General features: G+C 42.1%; 1 protein-coding gene across 1 annotated transcript in view; it reads left to right on the top strand.

Moving 5' to 3' along the window:
• The window catches only part of LOC126456575 (sialin-like), a 155,295-nt gene that overhangs the window by 39,852 nt on the left and 92,717 nt on the right, over window positions 1-22,726 (top strand). Inside the window, exon 2 of the mRNA XM_050092322.1 lies at window positions 17,045-17,274. Coding sequence (XP_049948279.1) covers window positions 17,045-17,274 — 230 coding nt within the window. The remainder of the gene's footprint in view (window positions 1-17,044; window positions 17,275-22,726) is intronic.

The raw sequence follows: 22,726 nt of genomic DNA, 5'->3' as shown, positions 1-22,726 counted from the left end.
GCTTCGCTTCTCTTCTGTTCCGGTTTTCCCGCAGTCCATGTTTCACTACCATACAATGTTGTGCTCCAGAGGTACGTTCTCAGAAATTTCTTCCTCACATTAAGGCCTATGTTTGATACTAGTAGACTTCTCTTGGCCAAGAATTCTCTTTTTGCCAGTGCTAGTCTGCTCTTTATGTCCTCCTTGCTCTGTCCTTCATTGGTTATGTTGTTGCCTGGTCGTAGAATTCCTTATCGTCATCTTCTTTGTGACCATCAATCCTGATGTTAAGTTTCTCGCTGTTCTCGTGTCTGCTACTTCTCATTATTTTCGTCTTTCTTCGATTTACTCTCAGTCTATATTCTGTATCCATTAGACAGTTTATGTCATTCAGAAGATCATGTAGTCCAAATTTTCCACGCTGCCGACTGCGTCACTCCTTTTGTGTCAGCCCAAGGCCGCCTTCGCTGTGAGCACGTAATAACTGATTCACAGGCTTTAGATAAGAGCACGGGTAGAGAGTTGTCAGTTGCAGGCTGCTACATCTTTCCCTACGTTAAAGCAGCTCTGTTGTAATACGACTGGATCTGAATGTCTACCAGAAACGAAAAACCAGCACCTAGTTCATGGTCACATTTAGGATCCATAGATCCCTAGATTGAACCTATGGTGTGGGCCGTATTTGGAGAAATTTTCATATATTTAACGAACAAAAATAGTATTTTAAAGTAATTTTCGAATTTAAAGCCTATAACGAAGCATTTAAGATTAATACTTAATTTTATATAATTTTGATACACGATTTATGTTTTAATGAATTGATGAGTTTAAAGATGAAAAGAAATGTCGTATGACACTTCAATTTTTAAGTTCCTTTTTTACATGACGATAACTTTGTATTTTATGGCAGTGCTTAATAATACCTGTAGATTACACGGAGACAATCGTCTTATTACAATGACAGGTTTGCCTTGCTGTTACATTGTTGTTTTCCGCTTGTGATGACCGGTGCAGCCCTCATAATGCTGTAACAGTGATACTGATAAATTTTTGAAGTTACTTTCAGTTGGTAGCAGAATAATTATTACAACAACAAAAATATTTCTTCTAGGAATAGAGTAATTTTTCTTAGAAACATATTGTCAATGTAACTTTTTGATTTCTAGTTAATAATAGTTGCCGTATCATACTATGACGTCGGTGGTATAGACCACTTTGCACTAAACGTCCTCGAAAAGTACAAGTGCCAGTTCACATTATCTGTATGCCAGGAGAAAACACGTGACATCATTAGCCACGTCTCCCTTATTTGTGAAGTCATCATCATCATCACATTACAAGCCATGCCGACTTATCTATGACATCATTCAAAATCCAAGAAGCCAAACTTCATTTCTTGGAACGGTGACAGCTATGAGAACGAAACACCCAATCACATCCGAGTATTTCACTAGCTAAACGAGACAGCCAATCACAGCCTACTATTTCAATGTCGAAACAGCCGATCAAAATACAGCTACCATGTTCAAAAGTATCTGAATTTTTTTCATGGTCAAAAGTATTTACTAAAAAAATGAAAAAATTAATTCAGACTACAGATTTGTTTATTTCCTTGCTGTTTAATGTAGTATTTTCTCCAACATGTGTTCTGGGCAGTTATGGGATTAGTCAGATTCGCTTTGGCATATTGCCCGATTTAGGCCTAAACATAGAATGTGTTTTGTAACAATTTATAAATGGAAATAGCATCGGGCACTTGATTTGAGAGTCCACTGTCATGTTTTAGGCTTTAGTTTTGACCGATTTGTGTGTGTGTGTGTGTGTGTGTGTGTGTGTGTGTGTGTGTGTGTGTGTGAGTATTTATAACACTAGCTGTAAGCATAGCATTTTTTGTTGCTGATGTCTTTTGCAGACATTTTAGATGTTGAAATAACATTGTGACAAGAAGCATCATGTGTTTCAAAGAACAGTTTGCATGTGGAAATATTTAATTTGAGGTTTGTTGTGCCTTACACCAAATGCGATACAGAGAATGAACCACGGACATTCGAAAGTGTTGCTTAACATGTAAGTTCATGCACTGAACATTGAGTGTGCGTGTGTACGTGTGTGTGTGTCACTGATGACAAAACTTACGTATTTTAGATATTAGGCATAAAAATTCAGATACCTTTGAATATGGTAGCTGAACTGTGATTGTCTGTTTCGTTTTAATAGCCACTAAAATACTGCGATTAGATTGACTCTTTCATTTTCATGGGTGTCGTTACCTACAAGAAATGATATGCTGCTTCTTAGATTGTGATTGACATATTATATAAGGGGAGCGGGGCTTGTCACATGATGATGATATCGTAGATACGGAGACGTGGCTTGTAACATCATGTGTTTGACCCTGTCATACAGATAACCCATACTATCACTTGCACTTTTCAAGGTCATTTAAGTACAAAGTGGGCTGGATAGTGGGTAGCTATTGTAGTGGCATCACAAGCCAATGTGTTATCTTGTCAAACACAATGGGTCTTGTACGTTTCTGGCAATGTTACATTAACGAATAAACCTATCTGAAAGTAGTTTTCCCCGGATATTAAACCTCAAGAAACTTCCTCTGGCGACGGGAAGTATAAAAATTTACGTGTCCTCCCTTTTATGAAATGAAGTGCGAAGGAAATCGGCTGTCTGCGTAATCGATTCACTTTAAACTGCCGAATTTTCGTTAACCGTCTATTTCAATGACTTACTGTCATTGCTAAGTGACCGGCTGTCACTGCAACCATTAAAAACTCCAGCCAAGTAAGCCCACACAAAGTAATTACGTCTACATCTTTTAAGATTATAAGAAGATGCGTCCCGCAATATTAAAACAGAGACACTTTTAATATACATGTAAACTGTACCAGTTATTTACTTTTTCATGCTTATAACAACGAGTTTCGAGATTTTATTTTCATTTTCAAGTACATTTGTTTACATGAACATTTTTGGTAATGTTTGCATGTGTGATTTTCTACCTCCCTTGCGTCTTTTTGAGGTTATACTGCAATGGGCGGGGGCACTACGAATGTAGTGTGTGGACATTAAGCTGGGAATGTGGGTCTCACGAGGAGCGTGCAAGGGATAAATCCCTGCAGTCGCACTGTCCTCTGTGCCCTCGGGGCTCAGATGGATAGGGCGTCTGCCTTGTAAGCAGGAGATCACGGGTTCGAGTCCGGGTCGGGGCACACATTTTCAACTGTCCTCGTTGATGTATATCAACGTCTGTCGACAGCTTAGGGTAGTGATTTAATTATAATTTCATTTTGAGACAATTTTTATTTTAAATTTTTGTCTATTCTGCAGCCTAGGTGATCTCTGCATAAATGCGGCGCTGCTTAAGCTCAAGGTTCTACAGCAACGTAAACACTGATCACAAACTAATCTTTGTTAAGAGAATTATATCTCTGATTTAAATAATGAAAACTGCACCAGTTATTTACTTTTTCATGCATTTCACAGCGAGTTTCGAGATTTTATTCTCATTTTCAAGTGCATTTGGTTACGTGAACATTTTTTGTAATGTTTGCATGTGTGATTTTCTACCTCCCTTGCGTCTTTTTGAGGTTATACTGCAGTCGGAAAATCGGACGAAATAAATCTTTAAGTGTTTTTAAATGCTAATGTTAGAAAAGATATTTTTCTTTGTCTATTTAAAGGTATTGTGTGTCATCCATTATACAGAATATCACACACGCAAGTCATCACTTACTCTGTTTGTTTTAGTGATCAAAACATGCTACAAAGTTGTCAGTTATAAAATGTATTTTTACCACTGTTGGCTACTGAATTACCGATTACATTTTTATTGAGAAAAAGTACATATTTACGAAAACTAATACCGTTATCACATGCTCGAAAAACATTTGAAATAGTTAACCGATTCAGTATCTAGTTTGTCGCTGAGAAATTTTGTTCTTACTTTTTGTGGTGTACAAAACGTTCAAGCTCCTGCATTATATCCATTGTATGTGATTTTTGGAAGTGGTTGAATATCTTCTTCTCTGTTTTAGAATAGGTACCCAGTTATTTTATATGTGTTACTATTGCTGATTTTATAAATTTGTTATGTGTGTAACATTTGATGTGTTCATTGTATCTAATTTTAAAATTCCTGCCAGTTTGTCCTATGTGGTAGCCTGAGCAAGTTTTACATGTTATTTTTATATTCCTGAATTTGAGAATTTATCTTTTTTATTGTTTAAAGAGTGGACAAATATCTGTAGTAGTTTGTTGTTTGTGGAGAAAGATACTTTCACTTTATGTGACTTAAATAGGTTTGCTGTTTTTTGAGAAATGTTACCTACGTAAAATATGCTGACCATACACTTGATTGTATTTTTTGTTTCTTCTAAAGAGTTCACCACTCTGTTTCACTCTTCGCAGTAAGCAGCCTGCATCGTAGGCGAGAAGGTGAAAAAAACTTATGGCTTCGGAACCACGTTTTTCCGTTAGGGGCATTTGAACCACTGATGTACTGCTTCCAGCTCGATCTGCAATTCCCAGCTTAGGGAGTTGTCTTGGTGTTGTTTTGGAGCTAAATTCAGTTCTGCAATGATTTCTGCAACTGTCACCCTCTTATTTTTCGTCACAACCGTCTGCAATGACCGTCTGTCACGATTAGTCAAGATACAATCTCGTCTGCGTTGTGGCTTAGCGGATGATGCTTTCCTGATTTTGCCACTTCGGCTGCCTTGGTTAGGGAGCACCCACCAGAAGAGCGCCAACAACTTCCTAGTGTTCGAATTCACTTAGCTACGGCACAATGGACGCACAACTAGACAAGACGCCGATCTGACCACTACTGACGAAATATTCACGAGTACTGTTCGTGCTCAAATACAAAAGCACCACCTGAGGGTTGTCTTGCATCTGTATTATGTTTAAGCATGTATTGCTCGCGATGTTTCATTTTTCTGTGCAGTCCCTGTATATAACCTCATGTTCAGAGAAAAATAGAACACTATAGGTAGATTCGGTCCGCAGGTTCAGGTTCAACATCGATATCGTAGCACAACACGACCCGCTGGTAAAATGTGCCTGAAACCTTCGTTCTCGCTATAAACCGAAGGTAATGGATTTGTGTGACTTGAGAAGACGTCCAGGGTGCCTCGCAGATGTATACGCCAACTGTACCGTCAAATCAGTGAGTTTGGAAGAGGGTGCATTATTGACATAACAGAATGTGATGCATCCATCCGGGAAACTGCTGCTAGTGTGGGACGAAGTGTTTCGGTAGTGCGATGGGTGTGTGCAGAATTTTTCACGGACGGCCGTAGAACACTAGAGATGGGTCAGGTCGCAGCACGCAGACCAACCCCCAAGAAGAGCGACACCTCATCCGAATGGAACTTCAGGACAGATATGCGTTCTCCTCGACTCTGAAGCAACTGCGGAAAGGTGTAATACATCGTACACTATCAGGGGTGACAGTCCGTCGCCGTTAATTACAGCATAGTTTAATTGCATGTTGTCCACTTCACCGCCTACCTTTGGCGAATGTGCAGAAACATGCTAGACTGCAATGGTGTATGAAACGGCGTCACTGTGGACAGGAATGGCATCAGATAGTTTCAGATATGTTTCCGGCCGAATCCAGGTTGTGTTTGTTTGAAAATGATGGGCAGATTTTGGTTCGCCACAGACAGAGGGAGCAGCATAACAGTGACTGCATTCGTACAAGGCATACAGCGCCAACTCAAGGCTTCATGGTGTGGGGTGCTGCTGGGTACAACCACAAATCACAGTTGGTACGTGTTCAGGGCACTGTGATCAGTCTGATCTATGTGAATGACATCTTGCGACCCATACCCATATCCATTGTGCGCCACACCCCAGACGCCATTTTCCAGCAAGACAATGCATGACCATATGTTGCTGCACGAAAACATGCCTTCTTGATGTCAAATGATGTCAGCTTTTTGCCCTGGCCCGACAAGTCACCAGACTTGTCGCCAATCGAAAATGTGTGGGATATGGTGAAATGACGGGTGAAGCTTGTGACAATGCCATCCACCACGGGTGAACTTTTGAACCAGGTGAATGGAGCATGGATGACCTTACCGCAGGACGCCGTTCTCGCATTATATGCGTCGATGTCATCACAAATGGAACAAGTTATCAGGGCCTATGACGGGCCCTGTGACTACTAGACAACAGAACGGATGCTGAGCCGAGATGACTGAAATGCTAATCGTTTCTGCATGTCCTATGGATATGAACGTCCTATCTCGAGTTCAGTGCATTAGGATATTTCTGCACTTGCTTTGTACAGGTCCGCCATACGCCATGAAATTTGCGTTCTAATCCTCCGTCCAATAGGATGCCGACATTCACTTGCACGTTTCATTTGCTGTGGTTGCATCTTGATATATGTCACGTCACAGTAATGGTCAGGGAAGGTGGAAGGTGCTGTTTCACAATTTACTACATCTGTTTTTAACTGCCCTGGTACATAACGTTATATCCAGCCTGCCTGCTGATGTATTCGTCACGTAGTTGTAAATCGGTAATGATGCATCTGTTGGTTTCCCCGTGTCTTCCGAAGTGTTGAAGTTTGTTTGTTGATCAATAAAATTTAATAGCCATGGTGTCTCAAAAGATACAGCACAACTTAAATCTGTTATAGAATCCAAACTATGAATATATTCGCGCCATATTTGGCTAATGTGACACACTCAGTCACAAAATTCTTATGCCGTTTAATTAATTTCAACATGTGCGCCTTTGCTGGTACGCACAACATCCAGTTTATATTGAAGTTTTACACACACTCTGCGCAACCTATCCGCGTCAGCTGTGGCAATGGCAGCAACGATCCGGTTCTTTAAACCACTGATGTGGTTCACTGGCGTTTGGTAGACTCTGCTACGACTGCACACCACGGCGGCCGAGAACGGACTGAAATGAGCTAGCCGAGCGCAGTTCACGACCCGTCCTCACAGCTTTAAGGTCGGGACACGCACTTCTGGGCCGTGTCAGGGCCGAGCGTCGGACGAGTGACGGCCGTACTCCCGTCCGTTCCTGCAGGGGCCACACATGACTCGGACGCGGTGATCTGTGCTTCTGTTTGTGAAAGCTGTTAAACGTGTTCACTAATTTTCGTAACAGTGAATTGGGACTTATAGCACTTGCTTTAGATGAAGAGGAAAAAGAACGAAGGCAAACAAGAAGAAGAAAATTGTGGATCCACAGTGCCTGGAAAACAAGACCAGTACAAGGAGAGTTTCGAACATTATTTTCTCATCTCATAGATGATGAGACTAAGTTTTATGAATATTTTAGGATGACGCAGTACAGCTTCTGTGAACTTTTAAAGAAACTAGAACCAAGACTGAGAAAAAACGACACTTTCTGGAGAGTATCAGTTTCACCCAAAGAACGACTGGCTGTTTTTTTAAGGTAGGTTAAAGAAAAGTACACAGAACACAAATAAATAAGAAATTTTAAGGGCAGCATTTTTATTTTATTACTTTAGCAATTGAAAGATAAATACATAAGTTAGTAAATAATACAGTTAAATTTCTACTACCCTAAGAAAAACAAATGAGGACTATTATGTGAATTAGTTTCTGAAGCTGATGAGGATGCAGGGGAACTTGGAGGATGATCGCTTTGGTTATTTATATGCGAACTGTGGGAATCCCTTTGCAGATCCAAAAGCTCCTGTGTAGGTTCTGTTGACTCGTATTCCACAGGTGAAGGATATGGTGTTGAAGCAGATTTTGCTGAGGAATTGGAGGATGATGGAGTGAATTGATGGACTGATATGTCATTCATGAGTTGCTTGAGTTCAAAGTACTGTACACTTGAAAAAATCCTACTTTGAGTCGGGCAAGAACAATATCCGAAAATGCATTCGGTATATTGCAACAGAAATTTCGAATATTTAGAAGAATCCTTCAGGGAGATCCTAATAACCTTACAATGATTGTGACGGCTGCGTGTGTACTGTACAACTTTATTCGAAAAATGGAAGGTTATAGGGTGCCCGAACAGAGGATGGATCAAAAGGAAACTGCTGAGGGATCCGGAAGACCATCAAATCTTTGAAACCTACCTCGAATTCGTGGGAGATCAACAGATGCTGCATTTGCTGTACGAGAACAACTCAAAAAATTCCTGAATTCTCCACAAGGGACTGTGGAATGGCAAGAACATGTCGCCTTGGCGATATAACGATGACATAAACCAAACATTTGTTTGTAAAATAAAAAGTAAATAAATATCTTTCGGATATTAAAACTTGTATAGTTTTTATCTTACCTTTGGCTTGTAGATCTGTTGCAATTGTCTTCCAAACTCTTGTCTTTGTAATCGATATTCCTGTAGTTTTCACTTCCCTGATCGTAAAGAACAGGAAACCTACGAACATCTTCTATTAGACGTTCCACATCCATGTTTTATACACGGAACAGTCTTGCGCAGTTGCACAGCTCACAAGACAACTCTACCATAAGGCCATGTCCGTCACGTGAAAAACGCGGCGAATCCCGCCCGGCCCGGCCCCGGCCCGTAGACGTTCCCCGTGCACGGCCCGGTCAAGTGGGGCCCGCCACATTTGTTTTAATGACGTATTTCGTTGTCCGGGTGACGGCCGATGCTCGGACGTGTCTCGGCACGGACACGGTCCGGACATGTGTGTCCCGACCTTTACTTCCGCAAGTTCTTCGTCCCCTACCTCCAAACTTTACAGCTCCTCTCCTGCCTAAGTTGCAGGGTTAGCATTCCTAGAAGAACGAATCTTGCGGAGACATTGCTTAGTCACAGTGTGCTGGCGACTGGTAGAGGATTTGGCCGCATGAGAGAAAGACCCCGAATTCGAGTCCCAGTCACGTACACAATTTTAATTTACCACGAACTTCCATGTCAATGAACACTTCCGTACTGTCAAAATTCTTCGATATGCGACCGTAAAATTCAGTACACTCTTCGTATTTTTTCGTATACTTCCTCTGATTGAGCGTTTACGACCGACCACAACTGTAGAATCCATTGTAACGACTGTCACGCTGGCGTGTACTCAAAAGCAAGCACTCGTAAATCTCATTCTTGAGCCCAGAATGTTTAAACGCGCGTTGTCGCACCTCACAGAGGTTGAATATGTGTTATAGTATCGATCGAGACACAGCAACAGTAATCTCACAATATCCTTTGTACCTAAGAGCTCAGACTACATTGTCCTTTGCGTGTACTCTGAGCACTTCGTACTGCCATTTCACGTATGTCGCTTCTTTTCTAGCTGTAACACTCAGTGTCAGAGCAATTTTACACGCAAGTGACGCATCATTTGGTGCCCTTCCCTCTTTGCCTCCCTTTCTTATGGATTGGTTGCCGTTCGTTTGCTCTTAGTGATACCTTTCAAAATCAGCCTTAACCTAATGAGCGCAGAAATGTGTTATTTTCGCTTCTAATTATGACACACCCTGCGTACAAAGTTTGCACTCTCAACCTGGCGCCCCAAGATACCACTTGCGTCGCTTGAGCCATAAAACAGTCAAGGTAACACAACCATTCAATCCGATGAAGTCTCACAATCATCTATTGTTTTTTTTCGTGTCTCTGTAAGTTATAAGTAACCTGCCTGTTCTTTCTCACTTTGTATTCATTCTTGAACACAAAGCTCAAGATGGCACACCAGTCATAGACCTCACTAAACACGAAAACTATCAGCGTGGTTTCACTGTCTCCATATCTTATAAATTCTATATCAGGATCGACAGCTTCCTTAAATTTACATCTAAACTCTCCAAGTCACCATGTGACGTATGGTGGAGGGTACTTCGACAACTACTGTTATTGAGGCCGACTGCATATCGATTCTATTCTCGCCAATGTACACTTCGCGTAAGAACTACGAGGATGAAAGAAATTAGGGCTCGTTCGGAGGATTACGGACAGTCGTTTTTCCTTCTATTTGCGAATGGAACAGAAAAGAAAGTGAGTAGTAGTGGTACAGGGAACCCTCTGCCATGTACCGAATGGTGACTTGTGGACTATGTGTGTAGATGTATATCTCCTTTTCCCCCTACCTCTGTCCAACTCCTCCTCTTCCCTTTCTCTGCCCATTTCATCCTCCATCTCTCTCTGCCCATCTCCTCCTCCACTCTTTCTCTGCCCATATCTTTTTCCCTCCTCTCTCCAGCTTTTCCTTCCCCCTCTGTCCATCTGCTCCTCCCCTCTGGGTTCATGTCCTTCCCCCTGTGTCAACCTCTCCTCTCCTTCTATTTTCTCCTCCTCCTCTTTAAGTCTGCCTCCTCCTTCCCATCTCTTTGCGCATCTCCTTCTTCTCCCTCTCCATCCATCTCCTACTCATTCCTCGCTCTGTCCATCTCATTTCCACCTCTGCCCATCTGCTCTTCCCAACCTCTCTATCCAATTTCCCCTCCACCCTCTCTGACCAGCTCCTCCTTCCCCTTTATCTGCGTCCATCTCCTTCCTACGCTTCCCTGTCTGTCCATCACATCCTTCTATTTCCCCTCTTCACGCCCCCCCCCCCCCCCACACACACACCAGTAGGAGGTTGCTGGTTGTACCCCCACAGCATTTCTTTCCGCACAGTAAATAGTATGTGTACAAACTTTGTTTCAAATCGAGGTTTATACACATTTCGCATACATTTTACATATATCTCACATATCTGTACACATAATTCACTTGTATCTCTAGCGAATTTTGCTCTGCAGTTTCGTTTTCATCAGTTCCATATTTATGACGTCATACCTCCTGAACTATGTGTCGTACCATGATATAATTATGTAGGAATTGCCAGCGATATATTTTATTGCCGGCGGCGTAGTGGTTTGCGAATAGAATGAGTAGTAAGTGAGTAAAAAACTTAAACGCGTACATGATGCGACAGTGTTTCACGCATCTCATTGGTTATGACGTCATATCTCCTGTACTATGCATCTTACAATGACGAATTTTTACAAGTACACTTGTGCTATATGTAAATACTGGGTGCAAAATGTGTTACAAACAGAGTTAATAGTAAACGAGCAATAAATTAGGTCATGCCTGATGCGACAATTTTACTGCATGATCAACGAAAATGCATAAGTGATAATCTATTTTCCTTCCATTACTTTGTGAGAGACGTCAGCAAGAAAAACTCTCTTTAAGGTTTGAAATTATGTGCAAAGTTAGTTTGCAGTCAGTAAGTGCTCTCGTTCTCAAATACTGGATTAATGTAGTCGGGCTATTGGAGCTTCATGAGTTATTCCTCTTTTTCATCCCCACCTCCGCCTTTTTGAGAGGTAGGCGGTTCATACCCCCACAGTCGTTCTTACCAGAGAATAAGTGATATATGTACCAAGTTTGGTTGAAATTGTTCCAATGGTTTAGGAGGCGGTGTGGAACATACATAAATATACACACTTTTACGGCATGTATGGATATGAAAAGTAAAGATCCTGTAGCACTCCGCTGGGGAATGCCCGAAGAAAAGTTCTCTTCGTCGAAAATGACGTGCTGTGTTCTGTTTGCTAGGAACTCTCCATTCCAATCACACATCTGGTCTGATATTTCGTACATTCGTATTTTGTTCATTAGGCGCTAGTGAGAAACTATATCGAACGAATTCTGGAACTGCAACTTCACCGCACCAACTTGGAAACCTGTGTACCCTGCTTTCTGACTCTTATGAACAAACAGCGCTAGCTAAGTTTCAAACAATCTTTGCTGTCGGAGTCAATGTTGATCTTAAATTTATCCGAATTACATGGAATCTTTTGAAGACTGCAAGTGTCTTGTAAATTTATGAAGTAATTTCTAATTCTACTGTCACTTTTTACTAATATTTAATTAGCACGACACGTTTCAGCAATAAACTGTCATGTGTTATGAATTCCGTGTTGATTCCAACAGAGTTCCGTTATCCAGAATTGACACAATACGGGGGCATTAAACATGTGACAAAATTATGCATCAGACTGACGTCAGTGAAATAGGCCTATAGCTTCCTGCGTCTGTTCGACGACTCTTCTTGAAACGTTTACATTCAAAACCCTGTGACACAAGGGCTGAAGGGCGTACGAAACGAAGAGCAGGAAAAGGCAGCAGTACGCCTCCTGCCCACCACACAGACAGACGTATCAGTTCAGTAGCAATTTGAAGAAATCCACGATATTAAATGGATATTGTCTAGTACCAAATGTACCAAGAGTAATTTGTCGACGAAATATCAAAACGTCGCCATTCACCGCTATTATCTTTGCAACTGAGAATGGCAGACGGTTCCAGGTACCATTAAACTGTGATGCGTTATCTCAGCGTCTAAAATTACTTAAAATATCAACGTAAAAATTATTTCATGTACCTGGACGTCACCTATCTGACGAATGCCCTCAACGGTCTAACGCCATACTACGAAGCCAACTTCCTACGCCCGAACGCAGCAAAAACATTATCCTGCCTATTCCATCTTCGAAACCGAGACGCCAAACATACCCTAAACATCACGTGGAACAACCAACGGATTGCGTTCAGCAGCACTCCTTGTTATTTAGGCGTCACCCTTGATCGCACACTTACTTACAGACATCATGTAGACAAGGTCAGGGGCAAACTATCAACAAGAAACAACCTTCTGAGTAAGCTCATCTCCACAAAATGGGGTGCCGACCCACATACTTTACGTACGTCGGCACTTGCACTCTGCTACTCGGTTGCTGAATACGCTGCCCCAGTTTGGGAAAGATCAGCGCATGCGAAACGAGTGGATCCTCTGGTGAACGATGCCTGTCGCGTAATCACGGGATGCCTAAGACCCACCCCGGTTAGCCAACTTTATTTGCTTAGTGGCACAGCTCCACCCAACATCAGACGAGCTATAGCAAGCGAAGCAGAGCGCCTCAAGCAGCTGCGCGACCAGCGCCATCCTCTCTTCGGACAAAACCCTCCACACACACGTCTAAAATCAAGACGAAGTTTCCTCATCTCAGTTCAACCGATCGAAACCTCAAAACAAAAGGCCAGATTGTCAAAATGGAAAGCAACACTGCCTACGGGAGACCAGGCACCTCTAATCTCACCCAACGAACAATTGGCCTCTGGAAATGAACTAAAATGGCCATTATGGAGAACCCTCAACCGCCTACGAACTGGGGTGGGCAGATGCAACGTAAACATGTGTAAATGGGGATACCGAGGCGGGACGGACACGTGCCAGGGCGGAAAGACCCAAACAATGGACCACCTCCTGGAATGCAGCAACACGGGGGAAGTGTGCAGGAAAGAAGATCTGGCAAACGCTACGGCAGTGGCAGTTAAATGCGCTGAATTTTGGCGCGACGTGATATGATATATATGCTAGGTTTGTCTTTATATTGTAATGTGACTCCCCATTTTGGGTTTGTTTTACTTATACATATGTGTATTGTATTTGTATTTGTGTGTATATGTAATATGTGGGTTGTCTATGGCTTGGACACGATTAAATAAAAAAACCTATCTGACACCAAAACAATGAAGAAATAAAATACAAACTATAGTTTCTAGGTTAAGTACCTAGTTGGTTATAAGGTAAGTAGCATTAGTTTGTTTAGTGACTAATAAACATACTGTTTCAACAGTTTTTGGTTTTATTTTGTGAGCAACAGTGCTTCATTTCCTCCATTTCTCCCCGTTACGCGAAACCAATATGTGTTAACCGCATTCTTCTAGCTCCGATATTGGATACACTCTAGCAAAATCAAACTTCAAGGCTTTTTCATAGACACTCAGAATATTTCAGACTAGGAATATCTGCGGTTCGCTCATTGGTTTAGTGAAATACTGGAAGATTATCAGTTGGATAAATTTAGCTACAGCAAAATTAATTTCTACTTGGGCATATTAGTGCACTTCATTACCAGTTGAGGACAGGTGCCTTCCATGTGAGATGACAGGCAACCCAACAGAACTAGCCTAGTCTCTATGAGCAACGACAGTAGGGTGATCGTCAGTTACATTCAAAACGAAAGTGCAGAGGAACTTCACGTCAGGCATGTCAGCAAAGCGTTCCAGTGTAGGACTCTTCTATGCCGTAGCGTTCTCCAAAATATTTCCTCCACGGCAATGGCACCGCTATATTCAAAACACAAGGCCAATGGATTTCATATAAGAAAGGCTGACCAGCTAAACGTAAGATAAAAGTAATGTAAGAGTACACCCCAGAGATGCACAATCTAAGACAAAGAAAATCCTGAAACTTCCTGGCAGATTTAAATTGTGTGCCGGACCGATACTCGAACTCGGGACCTTTGCCTTTCGCGGACAAGCACTTGCCAGGAAGTTTCATATCAGCGCACATTCCGATGCAGAGTGAAAATCTCATTCTGGAAACAAAATCCTACTTGGGGGCTCAATTCCAAGCGAGATTCATCACTGAAGAGAATTCTACTCCATTCAGTGAGATTTCAGGCCAAAGAAGTGTCTAGAGACGACCTGGACAGCGGTGGGATACCAACGAATACGTCTCGACAGCCAGTAATGATGGTCTGAGTGCCGTTTTTTTCATAGCAGAACCCATTTGGTTGTCATACGCGGAAACCTTACATCAGAGTGATACATCGACGTTATTCTACGACCCTTTTTGTTGCCCTTTGTGGCAAACCATCCGAGGCCTACATTTCAGCAAAATAATGCCCGTCCGCACACGGCGAGAGTTTCTACTGCTTGTCTTTGTGCTTGCCAAGCCCTGCTTTGGCAGCAAAGTCGTGGATCTCTCCGTAACTGAGAACGTTTGGAGCATTATTAGCAGTGCCCTCCAACCTGGTCGGGATTTTGACGATGTGGCACACCAGCTTGGACAGAATTTGGCACGATATCACTCAGGAGGACATCCAACAACTCTGTCGATGAATGCCAAACTGAATAACTGCTTGCATAAGCACCAGAGTTGGGCCAACGCATTATTGACTTGCTCAATTTGTGTAGCTCTTTCTCTTTTCTGAAATTATAATCATTTATTTGTTTGGTCATACACATCACGTCTCCCGGTTTCCGTCCCTTTCGGATAATTCCTTCGTGGTGCGTCGCTTTTTTTATTTCTTGATCTTAGAATGTAATTCATGCAGAATCTTCCACTACTGAAGCGTATTTCTGGCAAATACAATTAGGTGTTGTACCGGCCCTATAGTTAGTACAGTAGTAAACTGGAAACACTGAATCCTTCAGATGGTAGCACAGCTAAATGGTGAACCACAGCAAGAATAGAGGCGACTGTACAACCTTTGTTTTCACCAAACGCCACCTGCATGATACTTTTCTTGTGGAACACCCTTCTAGAGTATACACCACTGATAGTATCTTCTTGTATATCGCCAGCACATCCCTCTGTGGATAGAAGGTGGCATCCATCCACTCAGACCATGTACCGATGTCTCCGTGTTGATATACAAAGCGAGCTCGACAGTATTAGCACATCGGACTCGTATGCAGGGTGACGACGGTTCAAATCCGCGTCCGCACATCCAGATTCAGGTTTTCCCGAAATCACTCCAGGCAAATGCTGGGATGGCTCCTTTCAAAGGGCATGACCAATACCCTCCCCTGTTCTTGAAACATTTCGAACTTGTGCTCCGTCCCTAACACCCTCCATGTCTGTGGGACGTTAAGCCCTAATCTTCCTCTCCTTCCTTCCTTGTTGATAGAAAGTTGCCGCTAGTTCAGGCCCGGAATCCACCAAGCTGCCGCACTGGTGGCGAAGCGAATTTTCAGTTCCTTCCGTTTTGCCCACACCCGGTTCTGTTGGTCCCTTGTTGTCTGTCCTCTTTAACTCTCGCGGTAGATTTTAGAAAAAAAGGAAGCATAGGGCTTAACATCCCATGGAAGTCGATGTCATTAGTGACGAAACGCTCTGCTCTTCCTTATCTGTCTTCACCGTCGCTGATGACGATCACTCTAAATATGAGGAACAAGGTGTTTACAAGATATCTCCTTAGAGGTTTAATTACTTTCCCGTAGGATTCTTGTAATGAATCTCATCTCGAAGGTTGAAACAGATAACTTGGAAACATAAGTGGCAGTGTCTCGAAATAAACAATATTTTAATAAATTTACCAATAATAGTCGTCTCCAAATTACAGAGGTGTCGTCCTTCGTGGAATTTTCCTTTCAGTTTCTGCAGAGGAGATTCTCTATCACCGAAGTGGTCGTAATACGGGACAATTACATCATGAAATGACCTATGCAGTGAATGTGAATGTCGTGTGACTAGGGCCCCCAATCCGGTAGACTGTTCGCCGGGTGCAAGTCTTTCGATTTGACGCCACTTCGGCGACTTGCGCGTCTGTGGGGATGAAATGATGATGATTAGGACAACACAACATATAATCCCTGAGCGGAGAAAATCTCCGACCTAGCCGGGAATCGAACCTGGGCCCTTAGGATTGACATTCTGTCGCGCTGATCACTCCCCTACCGGGGGCGGACGCCTATGCAGTTATGAGCACATATAAGCAATTGATGACGTGAGGAAGAAAGCAAAGTTACAAGCCGATTAATATATTTTCATTTGGCGCAAACTTGGAAATAATTTAATAATGCTTATTGACAGTAGACAAGTAATGCTATATTACAGACAATAAGGGAAAAATGCATCGTAATTCCTTGCTTTCTAATTAAGGAGAAAATAAAGTTGTTCTTAACCTGATTGAATTTTCAAAATGAAAGATGAGGCATTAAAAAAACAGTTGATTTTCAGACTGATACTTACTCGTTTCTTATTAAAAGCCCTCATCTTGCGTAGTGAAACTGCAGAAACTCTCTGTATGCATTATAATGTTTACTGAAAAATGTATCCAATGTTCTTCACACTAGAGTCGCACATAAATATGTTTAATTTACTTACCTGGAATGCCACACTGTCTTGTACAATGGCATACGTTATCTATGCTAAATTGAAATCAAAAGTAAGTTGACGAGAAAGAAGAAAGCGAAAGAAACTAATATTAATGCCAGCAATCTCGAGATGAACGTACTGATATTACAACAAAATTCATTGTCAGATCTATTGAAAAAACACTTTTCTATTGCTCTGTTATAGGATGCCTGTCATGCACCAGTGTACTGTGGTGTATCACCTTCCTGGGCTGTGGAGTCAACTACATGATCAGGAGCAACATCAACATCGCTATAGTCTCCATGGTGAAGAAACGATCGTCAGACGGGAGTGCAGTGGTCAGCGAATGCTTCCATTCGGATATCAATATAACCAGAAACTACACCCTCAACGAGAGCCTTCCTGAAGTAGAACCGATTGATGACGATAACGAGGTAACTGCTTTAAGAGAAGTAAACGAAACTCAGTTTGAGAAATTTAAACAACAGTTACTCCAAAATTTGCTTCCATCCATTGTTCGCCTCCTCACAATGCATAAATCCGGGCTATAATAATGCACTACTCTGAGGGGACAAGGGTCATGGGCTACTTCCTAATATCTTGTCGGAGCTCCTTTTGACCAGCATAGTACAACAATTCAACATGGCGTGGACTCAACAAGTTGTTGGAAGTCTCCTGCAGAAATATTGAGCCATAGTGCCTCTATAGTCGCCCGTAACTGCGCAAGTGCTGACCTGTCGATTATCACCTATAAACCGTCGACGGGATTCATGTCGGGCGATCTGAGGCGCCAGATCATTCGCTCTAACTGTCCAGGATGTGCTTCAAACCAATTGCGAACTATGTGGCCCGGTGACACAGCACATTGTGTCCCATAAAAATTTCATCGTCGTTTGCGAACATGAAGCCCATGAATGGCTGCAAATGGTCTCCAAGTAGCCAAACAAAACCATCTCCAGTCAATGATCGGTTCAGTTGGACCATAAGACCCAGTCCGTTCCATGTTAACACAGCCCACACCATTACGGAACCATTACCATCTTGTAGGGTCACCTGTTGACAGCCGGCCAGAGTGGCCGAGCGGTTCTAGGCGCTACAGTCTGGAACCACGCGACCGCTACGGTCGCAGGTTCGAATCCTGCCTCGGGCATGGATGTGTGTGATGTCCTTAGGTTAGTTAGGTTTAAGTAGCTCTAAGTTCTAGGGGACTGATGACCTCAGAAGTTAAGTCCCATAGTACTCAGAGCCATTTGAACCATTTTTTTCTATCCGTGACTTCATGGAGTCTGCGCCGCTCCCCTCACTCGAACCCTGAATCGCCAGTCTTCTGGATGGATTGATGTGGTCCCACACGAATTCCTCTCCGTGCTAACTTCTTCATATTAGAGTAGCATTTGTAACCTACGTCCTCAGTTATTTGCTGGATTTACTCCAGTCTCGCTCTTCCTCCACAGTTTTTTCCCTCTACAGCTCCCTCTAATACCATCGATGTCATTTCCTGATATGTTAACAGTTGTCCTATCGTCCCATGTCTTCTCCTGGTCAGTGTTTTACACATATTCCTTTCCGCTCCGATACTGCGCAGAACCCTCTCATTCCTTACCTTAGCAGTCTATCTAATTTTCAACATTCATCTGTAGCACCACATCTCAAATGCTTCGATTCTCTTCTGTTTCTGTTTTTCCACAGTCCGTGTTTTACTGCCCTACAATGCTGTGCTCCAAACGTACATTCTCAGAAATTTCTTCCTCAAATGAAGGTCTATGTTTGATATTAGTAGACTTCTCTCAGGCAGGAATGCCCCTTTTGCCAGTGCTAGTCCGCTTTTTATGCCCTCCTTGCTCTGTCCTTCATTGGTTATTTTGCTGCCTAGGTAGCAGAAATCCTTAATTTCTTCTACTTCGTCACCATCAGCCCCGTTAAGTTTCTTACTACTCTCATTTCGGCTACTTCTCATTACTTTCGCCTTTCTTCGATTTACTCTCAATCCTTAATGCTGTACTCCGTAGACTGTGCATTCCACTCAACAGATCATGTAATTCTCCTTCACTTTCACTCAGGATAGCAGTTTCGTCAGGACACTGTATCATTGAAATCCTTTCACCCTGAATTTTAATCCCACTCCTGAATCGTTCTTTTTATTTCCGTCATTGCTTCTTCGAAGTACAGATTAAACAGTAAGGGCGAAGGCTACATCAATATCTTACACACTTTTTAATCCGAGCACTTCGTTTTTGGCGTCCACTCTTATTATTTCCTGTTGGCTCTTGTACATATTTTATATCACCCGTCTCTCCCTATAGATTATCCCTATTTTTCGCAGAATTTTAAGATCTTGCACTATTTTACATTATCGAACGGTTTTTCTTTTTCGTCAAATCATATGAATCGATTTTTCTTTAGTCTCGCTTCCTTTATCAATGGAAACCTGATAATTGCCTCTCTGGTAACTTTGCCTTTCCTAAAGCCAAACTGATGGTCATTTAACACATCCTCAGTTTTCTTTCCCATTCTTTTACACATTATTCTGGTCAGCAAATTGGATGCATTAGCTGTTAAACCAACTGCGCCATAATTTTCGCAGTTATCAGCTCTTGCAGTTTTTGGAATTGTGTGCATGATATTTTTCCGAAAGTCAGATATTATGTCGCCAGACTCATACATTCCACACACCAACGTGAATAGCCGTTTTGTTACCACTTCCCCCAATGGCTTCAGAAATTCTGGTGGAATGTTATGTACCCCTTCTGGCTTATTTGATCTTGCGTCCTCGAAAGCTCTTTTAAATTCTAATTCTAATACTGGATCCACTGTCTCTTCGAAATCGACTCCCGTTTCTTGTTATACCACATCATACAAGTCTTCCCCCTCACAGAGGTCTTTAATGTTCCCTTTCCACCTATCCGCTCTCTCCTCTGCATTTGACAGTGGAATTCCCGTTGCACTCTTAATGTTACCATCCTTGCTTTTAATTTCACCGAAAATTGTTTTAACTTTCCTATATGGTGAGTTCTTCCGACAATCATTTCTTTTTCGATTTCTTCACATTTTTTATGTAGCTTCCCTACACGTCCTATTTATTTCATACCTCAGCTACTTGTATTTCTGTATTCCTGAATTTCCCTTAACATTTTTGTAGTTCCTGATTTCATCGACCAACAGAAATATTTCTTCTGTTACCCATGGTTTCTTCGCAGTTACCTTCTTTGTGCCTATGTTTTTCTTTCCAACTTCTGTGATTCCCCTTTTCAGATGTCCTTTCCTCTTAAACTGTATTGGTTACCGATCTATTCTGTATCGCAGTCTCTATAGCCTTAGAGAACTTCAAGCCTATCGCGTCATTCCTTAGTGCTTTCGTACCCCACTTCTTTGCGTATGGATTCTTTCTGACCAGTCTCTTAAACTTCAGTCTACTCTTCATCATTACTTCACTGTGATCTAAGTCTATATCTGCTCCTGGGTACGCCTTCCAATTCAGTATCTGATTTTGGAATCTCTGTCTGAGCATGGTGTAATCTAACTGAAATCTTCCCATATCACCCATCTTATTCAAATATACCTTCTCCTCTTGTGATTCTTGACCAGAGTATTCTTTATTATTAGCTGAAATTTATTACAGGACTCAATGAGTGTTTTCCTCTCTCATTCTTTGTCTCAAGCCCATATTCTCCTGCAACCGTTTCTTCTACTCCTTCCCCTACAACTGCATTCTATTAGACTTTCGTCTCCCTTTCGTACCGAATTACCCTTTCAGTACCCTCATATACTTTATCTTCAGCTTGCAACGTCGGCATGTGTACTTGAACTATCGTTGTCGATGTTGGTTTGCTGTCGATTTTGATAAGAACAACCCTATCACTCAACTGTTCACAGTAACACACTTTCTGACCTACCTTCCTATTCATAACGAATCTTACACCCGTTATATCATTTTGTGCTGCTGTTGATATTACCCTATACTCATCTGACCAGAAATCCTTGTTTTCTTTCCATTTAAAAAATGGCTCTGAGTACTATGGGACTTAGCATCTGGGTCATCAGTCCCCTAGAACTACTTAAACCTAACTAACCTATGGACATCACACACATCCAAGCCCGAGACAGGGTTCGAACCTGCAACCGTAGCAGGTTCCGGACTGAAGCGCCTAGAACCGCTCGGCCACCGCGGCCGGCTTTCCATTTCAGTTCACTGATTCCTTCTATATCTAGATTAAGCACCTGCGTTTCCGTTTCCGGATTTTCTAACTTCCTACCACGTTCAAGCTTCTGACATTCCACGTCCCGACTCGTGGAAAGTTATCTTTCCGTTGATTATTCGATCTTTTTCTCATGTTCTCCTCTCCCTTCGCTGTCCCTCCCGGAGATTCGAATGGGAGACTATTCCGGAATCTTTTGCCAATGGAGAGGTCATCATGATGCTTTTTCAATTAGAGGCCACACGTCCTGTGGATATACGTTATGTGTCTTTAATGCAGTTATTGCCTTCTGTATCCTCATGTCGTTGGTCATTGCTGATTGTGCCGCTTTTAGGAGCAGTTTCCCAACCCACGGTAAGAGGATGCCCTGAACCTCTGTCCGCTCCTCCTGCCATATTTGACAAGGCCGTTCGCAGATGTGAGTGACTTCTTATGCCAGAAGTCTTCGTCTGCCATTGTTGATTATTAATCAGCTCTTAACAACTGAAATCGGGACCCCTCTGACCAGGCCACGGTTTTCAAGTCGTCTAGGGACGATCCGATATGGTCACGATAGCAGGAGTGTCGATACTGACGATTTCGTGTTGTAAGCAAAGGCACTCGTGTCGGTCGTCTGCTGCCACAGTCCATTAACGTCAAATTTCGCTGCACTGTCACAACGGATACATTCGTCGTACGTCTCACATTGATTTCTGATGTTGTTTCACGCAGTGTTACTTGTTTGTTCCCACTGACAACTCTACACAAACGTCGCTGCTCTCGGTTGTTAGGTGAAGGCTGTCGGCCACTGCGTTGTCCTTGCTGAGAGGTAATGTTTGAAATCTGGTATTCTCGGCACACTATTCACATTGTGGATCTCGAAATATTGGATTCCGTAACGATTTACAAACTGGAATGTCCCATACATCTCGCTCCAACTACCATTCTGCGATCAACGTCTGTTAACACCCGTCGTGCAGCCATGATCACCCCGGAAACCTTTTCACATGAATCACCTGACTAAAAATGACAGCTTCACCAACGCACTGTCGTTTTATACAATGTGTACGCTACACCACCGCCATCTGCATATGTGCATATCGCTATTCAATGACTTTTGTCACTTCAGTGTATTCCATTCCCAAAAATCTTTACAGGCACCAAATCAGCTGATTGATTACATTGTTTTGTAAATTATTATTATTATTGTAATTATAAATGTTGGTCTATTATATAATTTTTCTAAGGATATTGTTATTTCTTGGTAATTGATTGAATTATCAATATTTATGGTTTCGGTATTTTTGAAGAAGTCAAGTCCAAACAACGGTGGTAGCGCGGACAATTCAGAGCATCTTGCTTCCTGGATTTACATCCACGTTCTCTAATCCGCTGTGAAATGCGTGATAGATGGCACTTCCCATTTCATCAGATGTTATAGCTTCTTCCCGTTCCATTCACGTTTTCAGTGTGGAAAGAATGGTTGCTTAGACAGAATAGAACAGAATAGAAACTTTATTGTCACGTGACATGTTATATACATTCATTTGAGTGAAACATTGGTGACTCGTCAATGAATAATTCTGTGCCTGCCTAAGTATACCTTAAAACAAGATACATTAAAATAAAGCATATGAATGCTCCCAGAAGCACATTAAACATAAAAAGATAATGACATGTTAGATTTCTTCCTCTTTCTTAAAATTTCCAC

Source organism: Schistocerca serialis, chromosome 2 (assembly GCF_023864345.2).
Source record: "Schistocerca serialis cubense isolate TAMUIC-IGC-003099 chromosome 2, iqSchSeri2.2, whole genome shotgun sequence".
NCBI lineage: Eukaryota > Metazoa > Arthropoda > Insecta > Orthoptera > Acrididae > Schistocerca > Schistocerca serialis.
The sequence above is the reverse complement of the archived record's forward strand: the minus strand, read 5'-3'. Positions and strand labels throughout refer to the sequence as shown.